At 44.3% G+C, this 15,909-nt stretch overlaps 1 protein-coding gene across 6 annotated transcripts in view; it reads right to left on the bottom strand.

The window, feature by feature from the left end:
* The window catches only part of TDRD10 (tudor domain containing 10), a 97,226-nt gene that overhangs the window by 38,131 nt on the left and 43,186 nt on the right, over positions 1 to 15,909 (bottom strand). For 3 of the 6 annotated variants that reach the window (XM_060137759.1, XM_060137748.1, XM_060137719.1), the window contains exons 1-4: positions 15,348 to 15,774; positions 11,865 to 11,893; positions 11,454 to 11,533; positions 10,437 to 10,495 (exon numbers count right to left, since the gene is read on the bottom strand). In XM_060137759.1, the coding sequence (XP_059993742.1) occupies positions 10,437 to 10,495; positions 11,454 to 11,533; positions 11,865 to 11,866 (141 nt within the window). In that variant the 5' untranslated portion in view covers positions 11,867 to 11,893; positions 15,348 to 15,774. The other 3 variants (XM_060137727.1, XM_060137735.1, XM_060137742.1) reach the window with 3 other exon arrangements.

Genomic DNA, 15,909 nt, shown 5'->3' on the forward strand with positions numbered 1-15,909 from the left:
ACATGCCTCCGGGAGCACACAGTATGGGCATCTAACCCAAATTTGGAGACGGTGGGCTCCCAGGAGGAAGTGACTTTTAATTTATTAGGAATGTAGGCTATCTCCCTTTCATCGCTACCTAGGTGGGGAGGCTTGCTTTAACCAAACCAACCATGCAAGGCCAACTGCCCCTGCTGACTCAGTCCTGTATTCGTGGCAATTTCCCTTCATTTCTTCCCTCACACGTCCTACAGACATTCAGCAAACATGGGTTACACACAGCGTTATGCTGAGTGTTACAGGAGATACTGATTTGAATTTGACATAAGCCTTGCACTCAAGGAGCTTATAGTTTGTAAATGCGTGATCTCTAACAGATGGGGCGGAGTGAAGTCTGAGGGTAAAAGTAAAGCCCAGAGTGGGCAGTGCACTGAGGGAGGACACACCATCGCTGGTCACCCTCTGAGGGAGCTCTCATATCCACCACGCCCTTCTCTGCAAGGCTCCCCTCCCCACTTTGCTCACTGCAGCCTGGCCTCCACTGGCCGGGTATATGGCCACCTCCCGTCCCTGGACATTTCTCCATCCCACTCTCAACTCTCCCTCCTGCCTGCCCTCAGGCTGCCTCCCTTCCCCGTGGACCCTGGTCCCACTCCTTCCCCTGGCTGCCCTCCCTTTTCTGAGATAGCATCTACCCAACCCTGATGCCCTTTTAAGCAACACCCTATTTTTTCACTTTTCTGCCAAAGGTGTAGAAAGAGCCGTGTCCGCTTAATGCCTCCGTTTCCTCCCCGCCCACTCCCTCCCGGCTGCCTGCAGTTTCGCCATGTTCCTGCTCTACTGAAAATGCTTTCTTGCAGGTCACGGATGCGCTCCTGCTGCCCACCGCAAAGGCCTCCCTGTCAACACCTACCTGCGCTTCTCCACTTCCTCCTTCCTCAGCTCCCCCACCAGCACGTTACCACTATACATCCCACACCTGTGATGAAAACCAATGTTTCCCTAGAAAATTCAACTCTGGAAAAATATATGTATACCATCTTCTGTTAAAAGCAGCTTTTACCAATCTAAAGTCACTTTGTTGGCTTCGGAAAAGAGAAATGCATAATGTATAGCTCATTTCTCTCAGTCTTCGTATTTATATTACATTTAAATTCAAATTTTCTAGTTTGCTTTTACTTTTAAATATTTAATGTTTATTACAGATGAATCTAGAAGATGCTGAGCAACAAGCAATTTGTGAGAACAAGCGATATGTGCTTAGCATTTTCAGTTTATAAAGCACTTTCACATACCTTATTCCATTTGATCTTTAAAACCACCCTGTGAAGTGTACATTATTACTGTCCTCATTCTCAGAAGCATAAAATAAGGATCAGAAAGGTTAAGTGACTGCCCTAAAATTACACAGCCAATTTAGAGTCAGGATTTGAACCCAAGGCTTCTAACTTTAAATCCTACATTCATTTCATGATATCATGCAAAACCATACCTTTCTTCTTGTCAAATTTTACCATAATTAAAATAAAAGAGGGAATTCCCTGGCAGTCCAGTGGTTAGGACTCCGCGCTTTCACTGCCGAGGGCGCAGGTTCAATCCCTGGTCGGGAAACTAAGATCCCACAAGCCGTGGGGCACAGCCAAAAATACATAGATATATAAATAATAAAATAAAGGAGAAAACTCCCATATTTTTGTACCTTCAATAGCAGATGTCAGGAAACCACAGCCTTGGGCCAAATCCAACCTACCACCCTTTTTGTAAGTAAAGTTTTACTGGAATGCAGCCATGCACAGTCATTTACTTATTGTCTATGGCTGCTTTCATGCTATTATTTACATTTTTGGCTAGAACACTTTATAGATGGTGTGATACTCTTCAATAAAATTATATCACTTTAGGAGGCTTGTATCTGGTTGTCTTACTTTTAGTGATGCTAAATTAATCAACAAATTCAGATAGTAACAGCCTGATTAAAACTGCCCATCAATATTTTACCTAATTGGGCTTCCCTGATGGTACAGTGGTTGAGAGTTCACTTGCCAATGCAGGGGACACGGGTTCGATCCCTGGTCTGGGAAGATCCCACATGCCACGGAGCAGCTAAACCCATGTGCCACAATTGCTGAGGCTGTGCTCTGGAGCCCTCAAGCCACAACTACTGAAGCCCATGAGCCTGGAGCCCTGCTCCGCAACAGAAGAAGCCACCGCAATGAGAAGCCCACTCACTGTAACGAAGAGTGGCCCCCGCTCGCCACAACTACAGAAAGCCCACGCACAGCAACGAAGACCCAACACAGCCAAAAATAAATAAATAAATGTATTTAAAAAAAATATTTTACCGAATGCATTTACCATGCTCTGATAACTACTGTCTGAAACAGCTATTTTATTATGGTTTGCAGAATGATGATTTTCTATCGTTTCTTCGGCATTTATGAGCTAAAGGTGCTCTGTAAAGAACTTTTTCTCATCCACTAGGGTGAGAAAATGGCACTGGTGTTGGCAAAGCAAAATAAACACTTATTCTTTCCCTTTAATTGTCAAGTTTTATATTAATGAACTATTGTCTTGCTACCTTCAACGTGTCCAGCAAGCTTTGCTTTCTTTAGGTATTACTTCTTTAGGTATTACTACAAATTATTGCTTTTTATCACAGTAGTTTTAATCAGAGGTAGTCATTAGTATTTTTGAAACACAAATTGTCCCATCTTTGGCCTGTAGGACCTCCTTTTCCCTTGTTCTTATGCTTTTTTATTTTTATTTGGAAACTTTCAAACGCATAGAAAATAGTATAACAAATCCCTATATACCTATCACTTAGACTTACTAATTCTCAACTCAAAAAAAAAAAAAAAAAAAAGGAGCGAGCAAGGGCACCTGTTCCTTATTTTCACTCCTTTGTGTTACAGCACGAACCCCCAATAAAGCCTTGCCTGAAAAAAAAAATTCTTAAGTCATGGACATTTACATGATTTCATCTACACCTCTCCCTACCACTAGGCTGTTCTGAAACAAATCTCGAACACCTCATCACTACATCTGCAAACATTCCAGCACATAGCTCCAAGAAACAAGTTATTTCACCTCTAATCACAACCTCTCCCATCCTTTCAACCAAACCCTTTGAGAGCTTTCTAGCTTTCTGGCATAACAGCTCCAGACCTGGAATCAGGCATTTCCCTAAGAAGGCCTAGTTCCTTTCAGTGGGGAATGGTATTTAAAGTGAGAAATCTAGCAGGTAGGAGCTTAATGCCACTGGGTTGTTAGAGTACCAAGGTCTTTCAATGAACAGAGTTAGAAGATATGTATCTTTGAAAGGGAAAATAATCATTGTAATCATGGATTCTAACTCATATATAAGAGCTACAGATAGTTTTTATTTAATTTCTTTTATTTTTATATCTTTTCTCTTATGCTGAAAATCTTTATTCCTAACAACATTAAATACTTATTGTATCTTATTTTAAATATGTAACAGGTTCAAATAACAATACCAGGATTACTACAGACAACAAAATTATTGAGTAAAGTTTAAGATTTCTTTGCAGTTCTTTTTATGCTTGTAGTATATCCTACTGAGGATCTACAGTCAAAATACCATATTCTGAGGTCACTTGGAATAATTCTTTTCTCTGGCACATTTACATATTTTAAAGTCAAAACAATAATACAAGGTTTTGCGTCGTGGGTAGGGACAGAGAAGAGGGTGTCCCAGGAGCAGATGTCTGCAAGGGGAGAAAAGTCTGAGCCCTTCCTGATTGATTGTTTCCCTTTGGGCCCCCAGGGAGAATCCTGAGATTGAAATCAGCCTCAGTTTAGAAATCCCTTTAGTAGAGAACAGAGCAGGGCTTTGCAGCCCTGGGAATTTTTTTGCATTGACTTTTTATTTGCAGAAAACTTAAAGTCTTATTTTTATTAATGCCTTTAAAAAGAGGTGAGATTTTAATACTGATTTAATATTCAATGAATAAAACTATCTTGAGTGCAAAAAATAAAATTTAAAAAAGAAATACAAGGTAAGTTCAGAAATTGTGCCACCCTCTCCCTTCTACCCTTTTTTCCTTCCCTCCCCAGAGGTCACCAGTCTTTATTCCCTTTTTATCCTTCCATTGTTAATTTTGGCAAATTTAAAGAGATATTCCATTCTCTCCCTCCCTTCTGATGCAAGAGATTGTTTGATTCTAGGTGTATTCTTATACCTGCTGACAGACTGAATGTGAAGTGTGAAAAACATATGAGGTATGAAACGAGAATATTTCCCAGGTTTTGGGCCATGTACTGAGATGGGGAAGACTGTGGGAGAAGCAGGCTGGACACATTAAGTGTGAAACGCCTATTAGTTGCCCAAGTAGAGATAAGGACTTAGGCAATTGAATACACAAGTTCAGAGTTCATGGGCAAGGTACAAGCTGGGAATACAGATAACTGGTCATGATTTTCTACTACCACAATCATATCGCCTGCACTGATGACACTTATTTCTGCCTTTCCAATTCTTATTCTTTTTCCTTGCTTATTGCACTGACCAAGGCCACCTGTACAATGCTGACAGTAATAGCAATACCTGGTGTCCATATCTTTTTCCCGATCTCAAAGGGAAAGCTATCAAAGTTGTGTCCCTAAGTATTATATTTGCCGTACATTGTTAAGTCCTTAATCCATCTAGAATCCATTCCATGTATGTTATAAGGTTAAGGCCCAACTTCATTTTTCCTGTATGGATAATGAAATGTTTCAGAACCAGTTTACTGAATAGTCCCTTCTTTCCCAACTGATCTACAATACCACCTGGTTACACACACCAACTGCTCATATATGTGTAGGTCTATTTCTGGACTTTCTACTCTGTTCCATATGTTGACTATTAGCAATGCACCCACATCAAGATCATCATTATTACAGTGGAAAATTTGCTCTCCTCTCTGTCCCCCTTATTCTTCTTCAGAAGGGTGCAGTTATTCATGGGACTGTTCTGATCCATGTAAATTTTAGAATCACCTTGTCAAGTTCTTTGGAAAACCTTTGGGTATTTTGATCACAATGGCATTGAACCTATATATCAATTTAAGGATCATAAAACTGATTCTTCTTATCCATCTTTTTATTTAGGTCTTCTTTAATGACATTCAGTAAAGTCTCATAATTTTCTGTGTATATGTCTTGCACAACTTTTATTATATTCTAGCTCTTTGTATTTTTTGTTCCTCTTGTATAGAAATACAATTGACTTTTGTATATTTAGCTTATATTCAACCAACTTAACTCTCAATAATTCTAACACGTCCAAGAGTCTTTTAAGCTTCAACTTAGGCAATCATCTGCAAATAATGACAGCTTTGTTTTTTCCTTTCCAATTCTTACACCTCTTATTTTTTTTATTTTCTCACTTGCTCTAGCTAAGAGATCACATAAAATGTTAAACAGAAGTGATAGAGGCACTCATGTCTTGTTCTTGATTTTAAAATACTTCTGTTTCCCAAGTGACCATGTTTTCTGTGTATTTTTTGTAGATACTCTTCATCAGATTTTGGAGGTTTCCTTCCATTCAGTCTAAATGTTTTTCTGTGAATTGGGTTTTTAACTTTATCAAAGGTTAAATTTTAGCTTGAAGGTTCCCAGACCTTGTAAGTAATATGAATTTAAACTGCAAGTCACGTGAAATCAGGCCTACTGTTACATGTTCTTGGGGAGACTGCTTAGCCCTACCAGCCCCAGATCCAGGCCAAGACAGATTAACTTCCTCAACACCACCCTGGGCCAATGAGCAAAGTTTCTGTGGTTCACACTTTCACTAAGGGTCCAGCCCTTCAACAATCCTGCTTTTGCGGGGATGTCAGTTACCATTCCCCTCCTCACATAGGCCCAGAGTGTCATCTCCCGTCCTGACATGGCTGTTATAATCCAATCTACTCTTTGGGTTTTGAGGTAGGCACAGATCCTAGGGCAATGGCCAGACTCTCCTGGTTTTCAGTTATTGCTTATTTGGGGCCCTATTAATTTTCCTTACTTTCTTAGGAGTCAGATATGTATTTAAAAGTGGTATTTCCTATATTTCAGCTTCTATTTCCAAGTATTATCTTGTGAGAGGTTATCCAATCTATCATAATTATGGAAATCCATTTGGCATCATGAAGGTTACTCATATACTCAGCAAGACCAGTTTGAGAAAACAGGTGAGGGCAGAAAGCAAACCAATGGGTTCAAGAGTAAGTGTGTGATCTATTTCAAAACTTACTACAAAGCTACAGTAAGTAAGTGCAGTACTGGCATAAGGAAAGGCATACAGATCAATGGAATAGAATGAGACTCCAGAAATAAACTGCTACATTTATGGTCAATTGATTTTCAACAAGGATGCCAAAATAATTCATTGGAGAAAAATAATCTTTTTAGCAAATGATGCTAGGACAACTGGACATCTACATGCAAAAGAATGAAACTGACCCCTACCTCAAACCACCCAGAAGAATGAATTCAAAAAGGATCACAGGACTTCCCTGGTGGCACAGTGGTTAAGAATCCTCCTGCCAATGCAGGGGACACGGGTTCGAGCCCTGGTCCAGGAAGCTCCCACATGCCATGAAGCAACTAAGCCCATGCGCTACAACTACTGTGCCTGCGCTCTAGAGCCCACGAGCCACAACTACTGAGCCCATGTGCCACAAATACTGAAGCCTGCACACCTAGAGCCTGTGCTCCGCAATGAAGAGCAGCCCTCGCTCGCCACAACTAGAGAAAGCCTGCACACAGCAACGAAGACCCAATGCAGCCAAAAATAAATAAATTTTTTAAAAAGGATCATAGACCTAAATATGAGAGCTAAAACTATAAAAGTCTTAAAAGAATGCATAAGTGTACATCCTTGTGATCTTGGATTAGGCAATGGATTCTTAGATATGGCACCTAAAGCACAAGCAACCAAAGAAAAACACAAAATTGGAATTCATCAAAATTAAACTTCTGAGTTTCAAAGGACACTATAGAGAAACTAAAAATACAACTGATGGGAGAAAATATTTCCAAATCATATATCTGATAAGAGATCTGTATCCAGAATGTATAAAGAACTCTTTCAACTCAATAATAAAAAGACAGGGCTTCCCTGGTGGCGCACTGGTTGAGAGTCCGCCTGCCGATGCAGGGGACACGGGTTCGTGCCCCGGTCCGGGAAGATCCCACATGCCGCGGAGCAGCTGAGCCCGTGAGCCATGGCCGCTGAGCCTGCGCGTCCGGAGCCTGTGCTCCACAACGGGAGAGGCCGCAACAGTGAGAGGCCCCCGTACAGAAAAAAAAAAAAAAAAGAAACAGGGACTTCCCTGGTGGCGCAGTGGTTAAGAATCCGCCTGCCAGTGCAGGGGGACACGGGTCCGATCCCTGGTCTGGGAAGATCCCACATGCCGCGGAGCAACTAAGCCCACGCACCACAACTACTGAGTCTGCGTGCCACAACTACTGAAGCCTGTGTGCCACAACTACTGAAGCCCGTGCACCTAGAACCCGTGCTCTGCAACAAGAGAAGCCACAGCAATGAGAAGCCCGCGCACTGCAACAAAGAGTAGCCCCACTCGCCGAAACTAGAGAAAGCCCGTGAGCAGCCAACAAAGACCCAATGCAGCCAAAATTAAATAAATAAAATAAATTTATTTTAAAAAAAAAAAGACAATAACAGATTTGGGCAAGGAAGTGGAGAAACTGGAATCCCCATACATTGGAATCCCCATATATTGCTGGTATGAATGTGACAATGTTACAGCTCTTTTGGAAAACAGTTTGGCACAGAGTTATCATGTGACCCAATAATTTCACTCCTAGGTATATACCAAAGACAACTGGAACATATGTTTACACATAACGTGTACACCAATATGCAGAGCATTATTCATAAAAACCAAAAAGTGGCAACAACCCAAATGTCCAGTGATGAATGGATAAACAAATGGTGGTATATCCGTATAAATATTTTAGCCATAAAAAGGAATGAAGTACTGAGACATGCTATAAAACATGTGAACCCTGAAAACATTATACTAAGTGAAAGAACACACAAAATGCCACACGTTGTATGACTTCATTTACATGAAATAGCCAGGATAGGCAAATCCATAGAGACAGAAAGTAAATTAGTGGTTGCCAGGGGCTGGAGGAAGAGAGGAGGAGAGACTGCTAACGGGTATGAGATTTACTTGGGGGTGATGAAAATACTCTGGAATTAGTGGTGATGGCTGCACAACCTGGTGAATATACTAAAAACCCCTGAATTTTATGCTTTAAAATAATGAATTTTATGGTATGTGATTTATATCTCAATAAAAAAAGGTTAATAAAGTAAAAAATCCCGGCTACTGTTATTGCTATGAATAATAAATCATCTTTCATCTCTGATCCAAGACTTTCATCTTCTACCAACAGCCATGAAACTGCTGCAGGCTAATCTGTTGGTTTGCAAGCAGGGTAAAGTCGCAGACACTTCATGGTTCTTCATGAGGCATTAATGTTTTTCTGTTCTGTTTTTTTTTTTAATTAATTAATTTATTTATTTTTGGCTGCATTGGATCTTCGTTGCTGAGCGGGCTTTCTCTAGCTGCAGCGAGTGGGGGCTTCTCATTGCGGTGTCTTCTCTTGTGGAGCACAGGCTCTAGGCACGCGACCTTCAGTAGTTGTGGCTCACGGGCTCTAGAGCGCAGGCTCAGTAGTTGTCGTGCACGGGCTTAGTTGCTCCGCAGCATGTGGGATCTTCCCGGACCAGGGCTCGAACCCGCGTCCCCTGCATTGGCAGGTGGATTCTTAACCACTGCACCACCAGGGAAGTCCAGCATTAATGTTAAAATAAGAAACTTCTTTTTAAAAACCTACTTCTTTAGCTCATGTCTGTCCTCTCCTATGAGACTGGTCTGCGTTTGTTAAGTTAGAAGAAAGCACCGTGGGGAAGGCTGCTGCTTTCCCGCGAAGGGGGCAAGGATCAAAGGCCCCCTATACCACAGTGTGGGTCAGCATAGCCAAGCAAGCCCCAGGTGCTGGGCTGCAAAACAGGGTCTTCTGGAGAGAGGTGGCAGAGCCTCTCAGTGCCTCGCCTCCCCAAGACCACTGCAGAACTGCCTGCAGGGCTCCTGCCCTCATCTCACTGTCAAATAATGGGTTGTAGCAGCCTGCCAACAAGGGGAAGGGGAATCAGCCCCAGTACTCTCTTCTCTCCGATGCCAAGAATCCCCCAACCCACACCTTTGACTCTTGGCTTAATTCACTGAGTCAAAATGAATTACTTTATTCTCTGGGCTCCAATACCATGTTCTTCTCTCTTTGTCAGATAAAAACATAGTAGATTCATCTCTTTTTATGGTGAGTTATTTACACGTCTTATGGATTATGTGGTTTGGTACCTGGGGGCAACTGGACATGGACTCAACTCTTGGCCGACCACTCACTAGGTCTGTGTACTTGGGGAGGGGGGACCTCTTAGAGCCTTAGCTGCCTCATCTCCAAGATGGAAATACCACCCACCACCCAGAGTTATTATAAGAATTTAATAAAACCACACTAATGAAGCATTTAGCCTATTTCCTGGAGCATCTCTGATAATTAAAATATAGTAACTGGTGTAAAAGCAATACGGCACAATTTGGGCAGAGAAGATTGAGTTTAGCTAATTGGCAAGGGGGCACGAGACGAGGACATTTTTGAAAAATGTCTGACATGCAGCAGGGGCTCCACAAAAGTTAGTTTCTCTCATCCTTCATCTAAGACTGAGCTTGAGCGCAAGGACCAGGTTATCTTTTAGCGTGCTGAGTGAGCCCCAGGCACATTATTCTGCGTTACTCGCAAATTTTTAAATGCTCCAAAAAATTAAAAAGGCAGAGGATGCTTCAAATCAGTAGATTACACTTCCGTTCTCTCTTCATCTATACTTCAAATGCACTTATTACAAATTTTAAGTACTTATGTTGTTCTATAATTATTTCGGGTTTGGTGGTCTGGCCTCCCCAAATAGACAGGAAGATTCCGGGGGTCAAATATGGTTGTTTCTATTCTACTCTCTAAGTACACAGCCAACTGACTGAACTGGTGCATTTCAAAGTGAAATGGGTGTAGTTTCTTGGCTGAGACCCCACCGCTCCCTATGACCAAAGGATCGGCAATTGAACCCTCAGAAGGCTCCCTTCCTAAAGGGAAGCTGCCTCACCGCTGCCCCTCCATTCACAGCGATAAGCAGGGTGACCACCCATCCAGGTTTACATGGATGGTTGGATGCAGGATGCTCCACACTAAAAGTGGGAAGTCCAAGGCGAACCATGAATTGGCTGTGAGCTGGTCAGCGGAGTCACCAACCAGCGACTGCTTGCACATTCGTAGCTCTAAAATACCTTTTAAAACTGGTAAAACTGTTACTGGCAGGTTTAAGTCATATGGGGGAGACCAAAGAAGATAAGAAGCAACCGTTCACAGAGAGTGAAGCATACCTCAGAGATATCCAGCGGGAGATTGCCAACGTACACCTGTGTCTCTCTTTTCTTGAATCCTAAGAAGAAAAATAGCCAAAAAGAAGGCAGGTGTAAGGCTAGAGGATTCAGAGGAGTTAGAACATGTGATAAGTGACACATTTTCCTCAAGGTTAAAACATACACACACAGTCCCCTACAAACATCCCCCCCCCCGCCCCCCGTGATCAGTGAAGGGTTATACAGCACTCAATCGGTCAGCAGACACTTATCAGGGTTATGGGAGTGGTCCAGTGTTAAGTGTTGGCCTTGGATATCACTGCCTTCAAGGCAGGAGCGTACTCTCTCTCTGGGGGTTGGGAGGACAGCGAGTCATCAGCACACCAGGAATCCAGCGCTTCCAATGGGGTATTATGTAGTTTCAGGACCAAAGTGGGTAGTATTTCAAAGTTAACATTCAGCTGAAGGAGGGAAGGAAGTGGGGGTTAATGCAGGAGGGAGGCAGAAGGGAATCCAGGCAGAGGGCAGGGCACACGCAAAGGCATGGAGATTCGAAAAGGCACGCGTCTGGGAGGCTGCCTGGAGTCAGGAATAGCTAGACGCACGCTGCAGGTGGGTGAGTGGTGAGAGCAGAAGGAAGAAAGGCAGGCCAGGCCAACTGCTGAAATCGCTGACTGCTGCCCACAGCAGTCTCAGCAGAGTCCACTGGCCGTGAGAAGGAGTTGAAGGGTTTAATCAGAGAGGTGACATCAACACGGCTAGGTTGCAGAAAGATCACTTTGGAGATGGTGGAGGGTGAAATGGGAGGAGATAAGGATTAAAGAGAAGTATGGGGTTAGGAGCAGCCAGCGCAACAGCGCCTGAGGGTCTGCACAGTGTGTGGCAGAGGGATGCATCCCTCATGTGAAAGGAAACGTGGTGACTGGAGCAAGGGCAGGATCTCAGGTTTCATGCTTGAAGAGAAACTGAGTAGATTAATTAGGATCCAGGTTACAGACTGAGCGTCCCAGCACCAAGCAAACCCCCAAGCTAACTCACTTGGAAATTTCTGTTTCTCCAACACTCCATTCTTCCCAAATACTTCAGCAGAGGGTCCGAAGTCACTGCTGCTCCAGGACCTGTCAAACACAGGTCTTAGCATTGCACCTCCCGAGGGCAAACTCCAACAGAAGGAGTTTGGGCATAACAAGCAGGGCCCGGCAGAAGCCTCCATACCCGCTTCTTGACAGAGGGTTTCCCTTCCTCCCTCCAGACTTGGGTTCCAAGTACGAAGCCCTCCACTGGACCTTTTTAATCGCTAATTGTTACAGCACATTTAGTGTCAGAATCAACAGGCGAGAAATGCTGGGGTTGACTCCTAAGCTCTGGGCATTGGGAGGCAGGAGGAGAAGGAACAGAAGGCTGTGGGGTGGAAGGAGGCTTGTTTATCAGCAAAAGGGAACAACTTACATGCTGCAGTTTCTTTCCAAAAGGATCTCCTGCAAAGCCAACCAGCCACAGTTAGAGGAATGCCAGGATCATTCAGCATCACATTACTGAATAGGTACTGCGGCAGGCAGAATCATGCCCCCCAGCAAAGCGGTCCGTATCTTAATCCCCAGAACCTATTAAGGGTTCTGGTCACCAATTCCGATGTAGGGGGGGAGCAGTTTTACCACACCACCAAGCACTGCTCCAGACACCAGCTGGGTGTCCTACAATGCAACTCAGTTCTGACACTGTCTACCCAGGAGATAACATCAGATTCCACAGGTTAAGGGCTCAGTCCCACAGGACTGCCCCGCTTCAGCCGCCAGTCACCTGTGCTTCTGACTGACCACCTAGAGACTGGAGGTTCGCACGACCCCTCCTTGGGTCCCATCACTTTGCTAGAGTGGCTCACATCTCAGAGAAACATTTTCCTTACTAGATTGCCATTTATTTAAAAAGTATATAACTCAGGAACAGCCAGATGGGAGAGATGCATGGGGCAAGGTACAGGGAAAGGGCACAGAGCTTCCATGCTCTCTAGGTGCGTCACTGTCCCCAAATCTCTACTGTGTTCACCAACCCGGAAGCTCTCAGAACCCATACTTTTGGGTTTTCATGGAGGCTTCATTGCAGAGGCATGACAGATCAGCCCTTGGTTCTTTTCCTGCAGGTAAGAAGGCTGTCAAAGTCATTTTAAAGGAATTTTTTTCTTTACTTTGGGAGAAACAAAAATTAAAACATTAAATTTTAAAAGAAAGTAGTAACGCTGTCCTCTAAATTGTTCCCAGCTGCAGGAGGAAACCGCTTTAGTTGCAACTAAATTTAAATAGAACTAACAGTGGTTAAGATAATTAAAAGGCTTAAGTATTGATGAATAAAAATAGAGAGGTTTATGGGCAGAATCAGGCTATGGCTGTTACTCCCAATTTCCTGGTAATCCCTGGAAAAACCTATGGGCTTCTGGAACAGGGAGGGCACCAACACCTCCCAAGCAAGGGCCCAGCATAAATCTTTCAAAGATGCCTTTAAGGGCCTGCCAGGTGCTATGCTAACTAAACAGCTAATGTACATTGTCTCATTTAATCCTCATGGAAACTCTCAGAACTTGCCATTATTACCCCCCTGTACAGACGAAGTCCTGGAGGCTCAGAGACCATAATGGTAGTCTGTCAAAGATCACTTAATTTATGCTCATAAATAGAGAAGCCTGTTTTTTGAATTCAAACCATATGACTCAAAAGTCATGAGCTTCCACTCTATTGCTTGGTCTGGAAAAGTGTCTTATTTGTGTTTTTAAAAAGACAAAGAGTAGGACTTCCCTGGTGGCGCAGTGGTTAAGAATCCGCCTGCCAACGCGGGGGACACGGGTTCGAGCCCTGGTCCGGGAAGATTCCACATGCCATGGAGCAACTAAGCCCGTGCGCCACAACTACTGAGCCTGCGCTCTAGAGCCTGCGAGCCACAACTACTGAAGCCCTGGCGCCTAGAGCCCGTGCTCCACAACAAGAGAAGCCACCGCAATGAGAAGACTGCACCACGACGAAGAGTAGCCCCTGCTTGCTGCAACTAGAGAAAGCCCACGTGCAGCAATGAAGACCCAACGCAGCCAAAAATAAATACATTTATTAAAAAAAAAAGACAAAGAGTATATAAAGAACTCTTACAACTCAATAATAAGGCAAATAGGGAGTTCCCTGGTGGTCTAGTGGTTAGGATTCAGCGCTTTCACTGCAGAGGCCTGGGTTCGATCCCTGGTCAGAGAAACCATCCTGCATGCAGTCCGGCGTAGCCAAAATAATAATAATAATAATAATGCAAATAAACCAATTAAAAGTGGACAAATCACCTGATAGACATTTCGCCAAAGATAAACAAATGTCCAATAAGCACATGAAAAAGACTCTCAACGTATTTAGCCATTAAGGAAATGCAAATCAAAGCCACAATGATACATCACATCCACTAGGAGGGCTATAATTCAAAAGACAGACAATAAGTGTTGAGATGTCGAGAAATGGGAACCCTCATATTGCTGGTGGGAACGTAAAGTGGTGCCGTTTGGGACACAGTTTGGCAGTCTCTCAAAAAGTTAAAGAGAATTCCATATGACCCAGCAATTCCACTCCTGGGTATCTACTCAAGATAAATTAAAATTGATGTCCACCAAAAACTTGTTCACAAATATTCACAGCAGCATTGTTCACAATATCCAAAAGAAAAACAACTCAGGGACTTCCCTGGTGGCGCAATGGTTAAAGAATCTGCCTGCCAATGCAGGGGACACGGGTTCGATCCCCGGTCGGGGAAGATCCCACATGCCTGCCACGGAGCAACTAAGTCCTTGTGCCACAACTACTGAGCCTGCGTGCTGCAACTACTGAAGCTCACACACCTAAGGCCCGTGCTCCGCAGCAAGAGAAGCCACTGCAATGAGAAGCCCGCGCACCGCAAGGAAGAGTGGCCCCGGCCACAACTAAAAAAAGAAACTAAAGAAAGAAACTAAAGAAAGCCCACATGCAGCAACGAAGACCCAACGCTGCCAAAAACAAATTAAATTTAAAAAAACAAGAAACAACTCAAATGATCATCAATTGACAGATGAACAGATAAATAAAATGTATACCCAAAGAATGGAATATTATCTGGCAATATACGTGGACTAAAATATTGATAAATGCCACAACATGGATGAATCTCAAAAACATGATGCTACAGTAAGAAACCACACACAAAGGGCCACATATTGTATGATTCCACTTATATGAAAAGTCCAGACTAGACAAATCTGTAGAGACAGAAAGTAGACTGGTGGCCGCCTAGGTCTGGGGGCGGGGGGGGGGGGCGGCGGGGAATGAGGAGTGACTGCTAACAAGGTTTCCTTTTGGCGCCCCAAATGCTCTAAACAGGGAAATGTTCTAAAATTAGATTGTGGTGATGGCTGCACTGTAAATATACTAAATACCTTTTAATTGTACACCTAAAACAGGTGAATTTTATGGTGTACAAATTATATCTCAATAAAGTTTTTTTTTTTTAAAGGTAAGGCACATTTTCAAGAATGGCTGGAATAAGCAAGCATTTCTTCTGCCACTCCACCTCACAAACCAACGCCCACACAAATGAAGCCAATGAGTGGCCAGGATCATTCAGTCCCCCTGGCTTGTATTGGATTTAGAACGTATTGCGTTAGCCTCAACAGCACGTTTAGTTTTTTAAGCTAAAAAGTTTTTCAATTTAAAGTTTTTAAATTCAGTCTGGTATCCACTCCCACCCACCAACCCCACTAAAAATTAGTTCTGCAGACGCACCTGGCGAGAGCAAGCGACAAGCTCCGAGGGGTAACACGCGCCCCGCCACCATGGAGGGGAAATGAGAGGTGCAGTTTCCACAAATGCCTCCCAACGCCCAGGTCCCCGCCACCGTCCGCCCGACAGCCCGGGGCCGGGAACCAAAAAGCTGTACCTTGCCCCTGCCAGGTACATCCAGCCTGCAGCCCAGACGCTGAGCCTTAGCTCCTTCCTGCGCGCTTCTACTCCTCCGACGCCTGCGGGGCACGGGGCGGGGCCGCCCCTCCGCAGCCAATCCCCGGGCGGCTGCAGCCCGGCCGGGCGGGAAGACCTGCGTGCTAGCTGCGCTGCGCCAGCAGTGCTCGCTAGGACGGTAACTGCACCGGCTCGGGAGCAAGCGTCCCCGGGCCCTGCTCCCGCTTTTAATAGACACCCTCCCCCCACACACACCCCCAAAATATGCTTGCAGAGAGAGTGGAGCGAGTGACAGCGGCGCGCGCGTAGCTCTTTTAGGAGTGGAGGGGCTCCCATCCTGGGTCGGAGAGGTGCACGTGGAGCACTTGGGCTGCGTTTGAAGGCAGCGCCTGGCCGAGACCGGCTCAGTGCAGATGGGGAGCTGCTTACCCAAAACGTGGGGGGCCCTAACCACGCAGGCGCAACCGGTCAGCACGTAGAGCTGCTGCTACCTTCCCCCAAACATGCACCCCGGACCCGCCTCTGCAGAGGCACTGACCCCG

Source organism: Lagenorhynchus albirostris, chromosome 2 (genome assembly GCF_949774975.1).
Source record: "Lagenorhynchus albirostris chromosome 2, mLagAlb1.1, whole genome shotgun sequence".
In the NCBI taxonomy this organism is placed as follows: Eukaryota; Metazoa; Chordata; class Mammalia; order Artiodactyla; family Delphinidae; genus Lagenorhynchus; species Lagenorhynchus albirostris.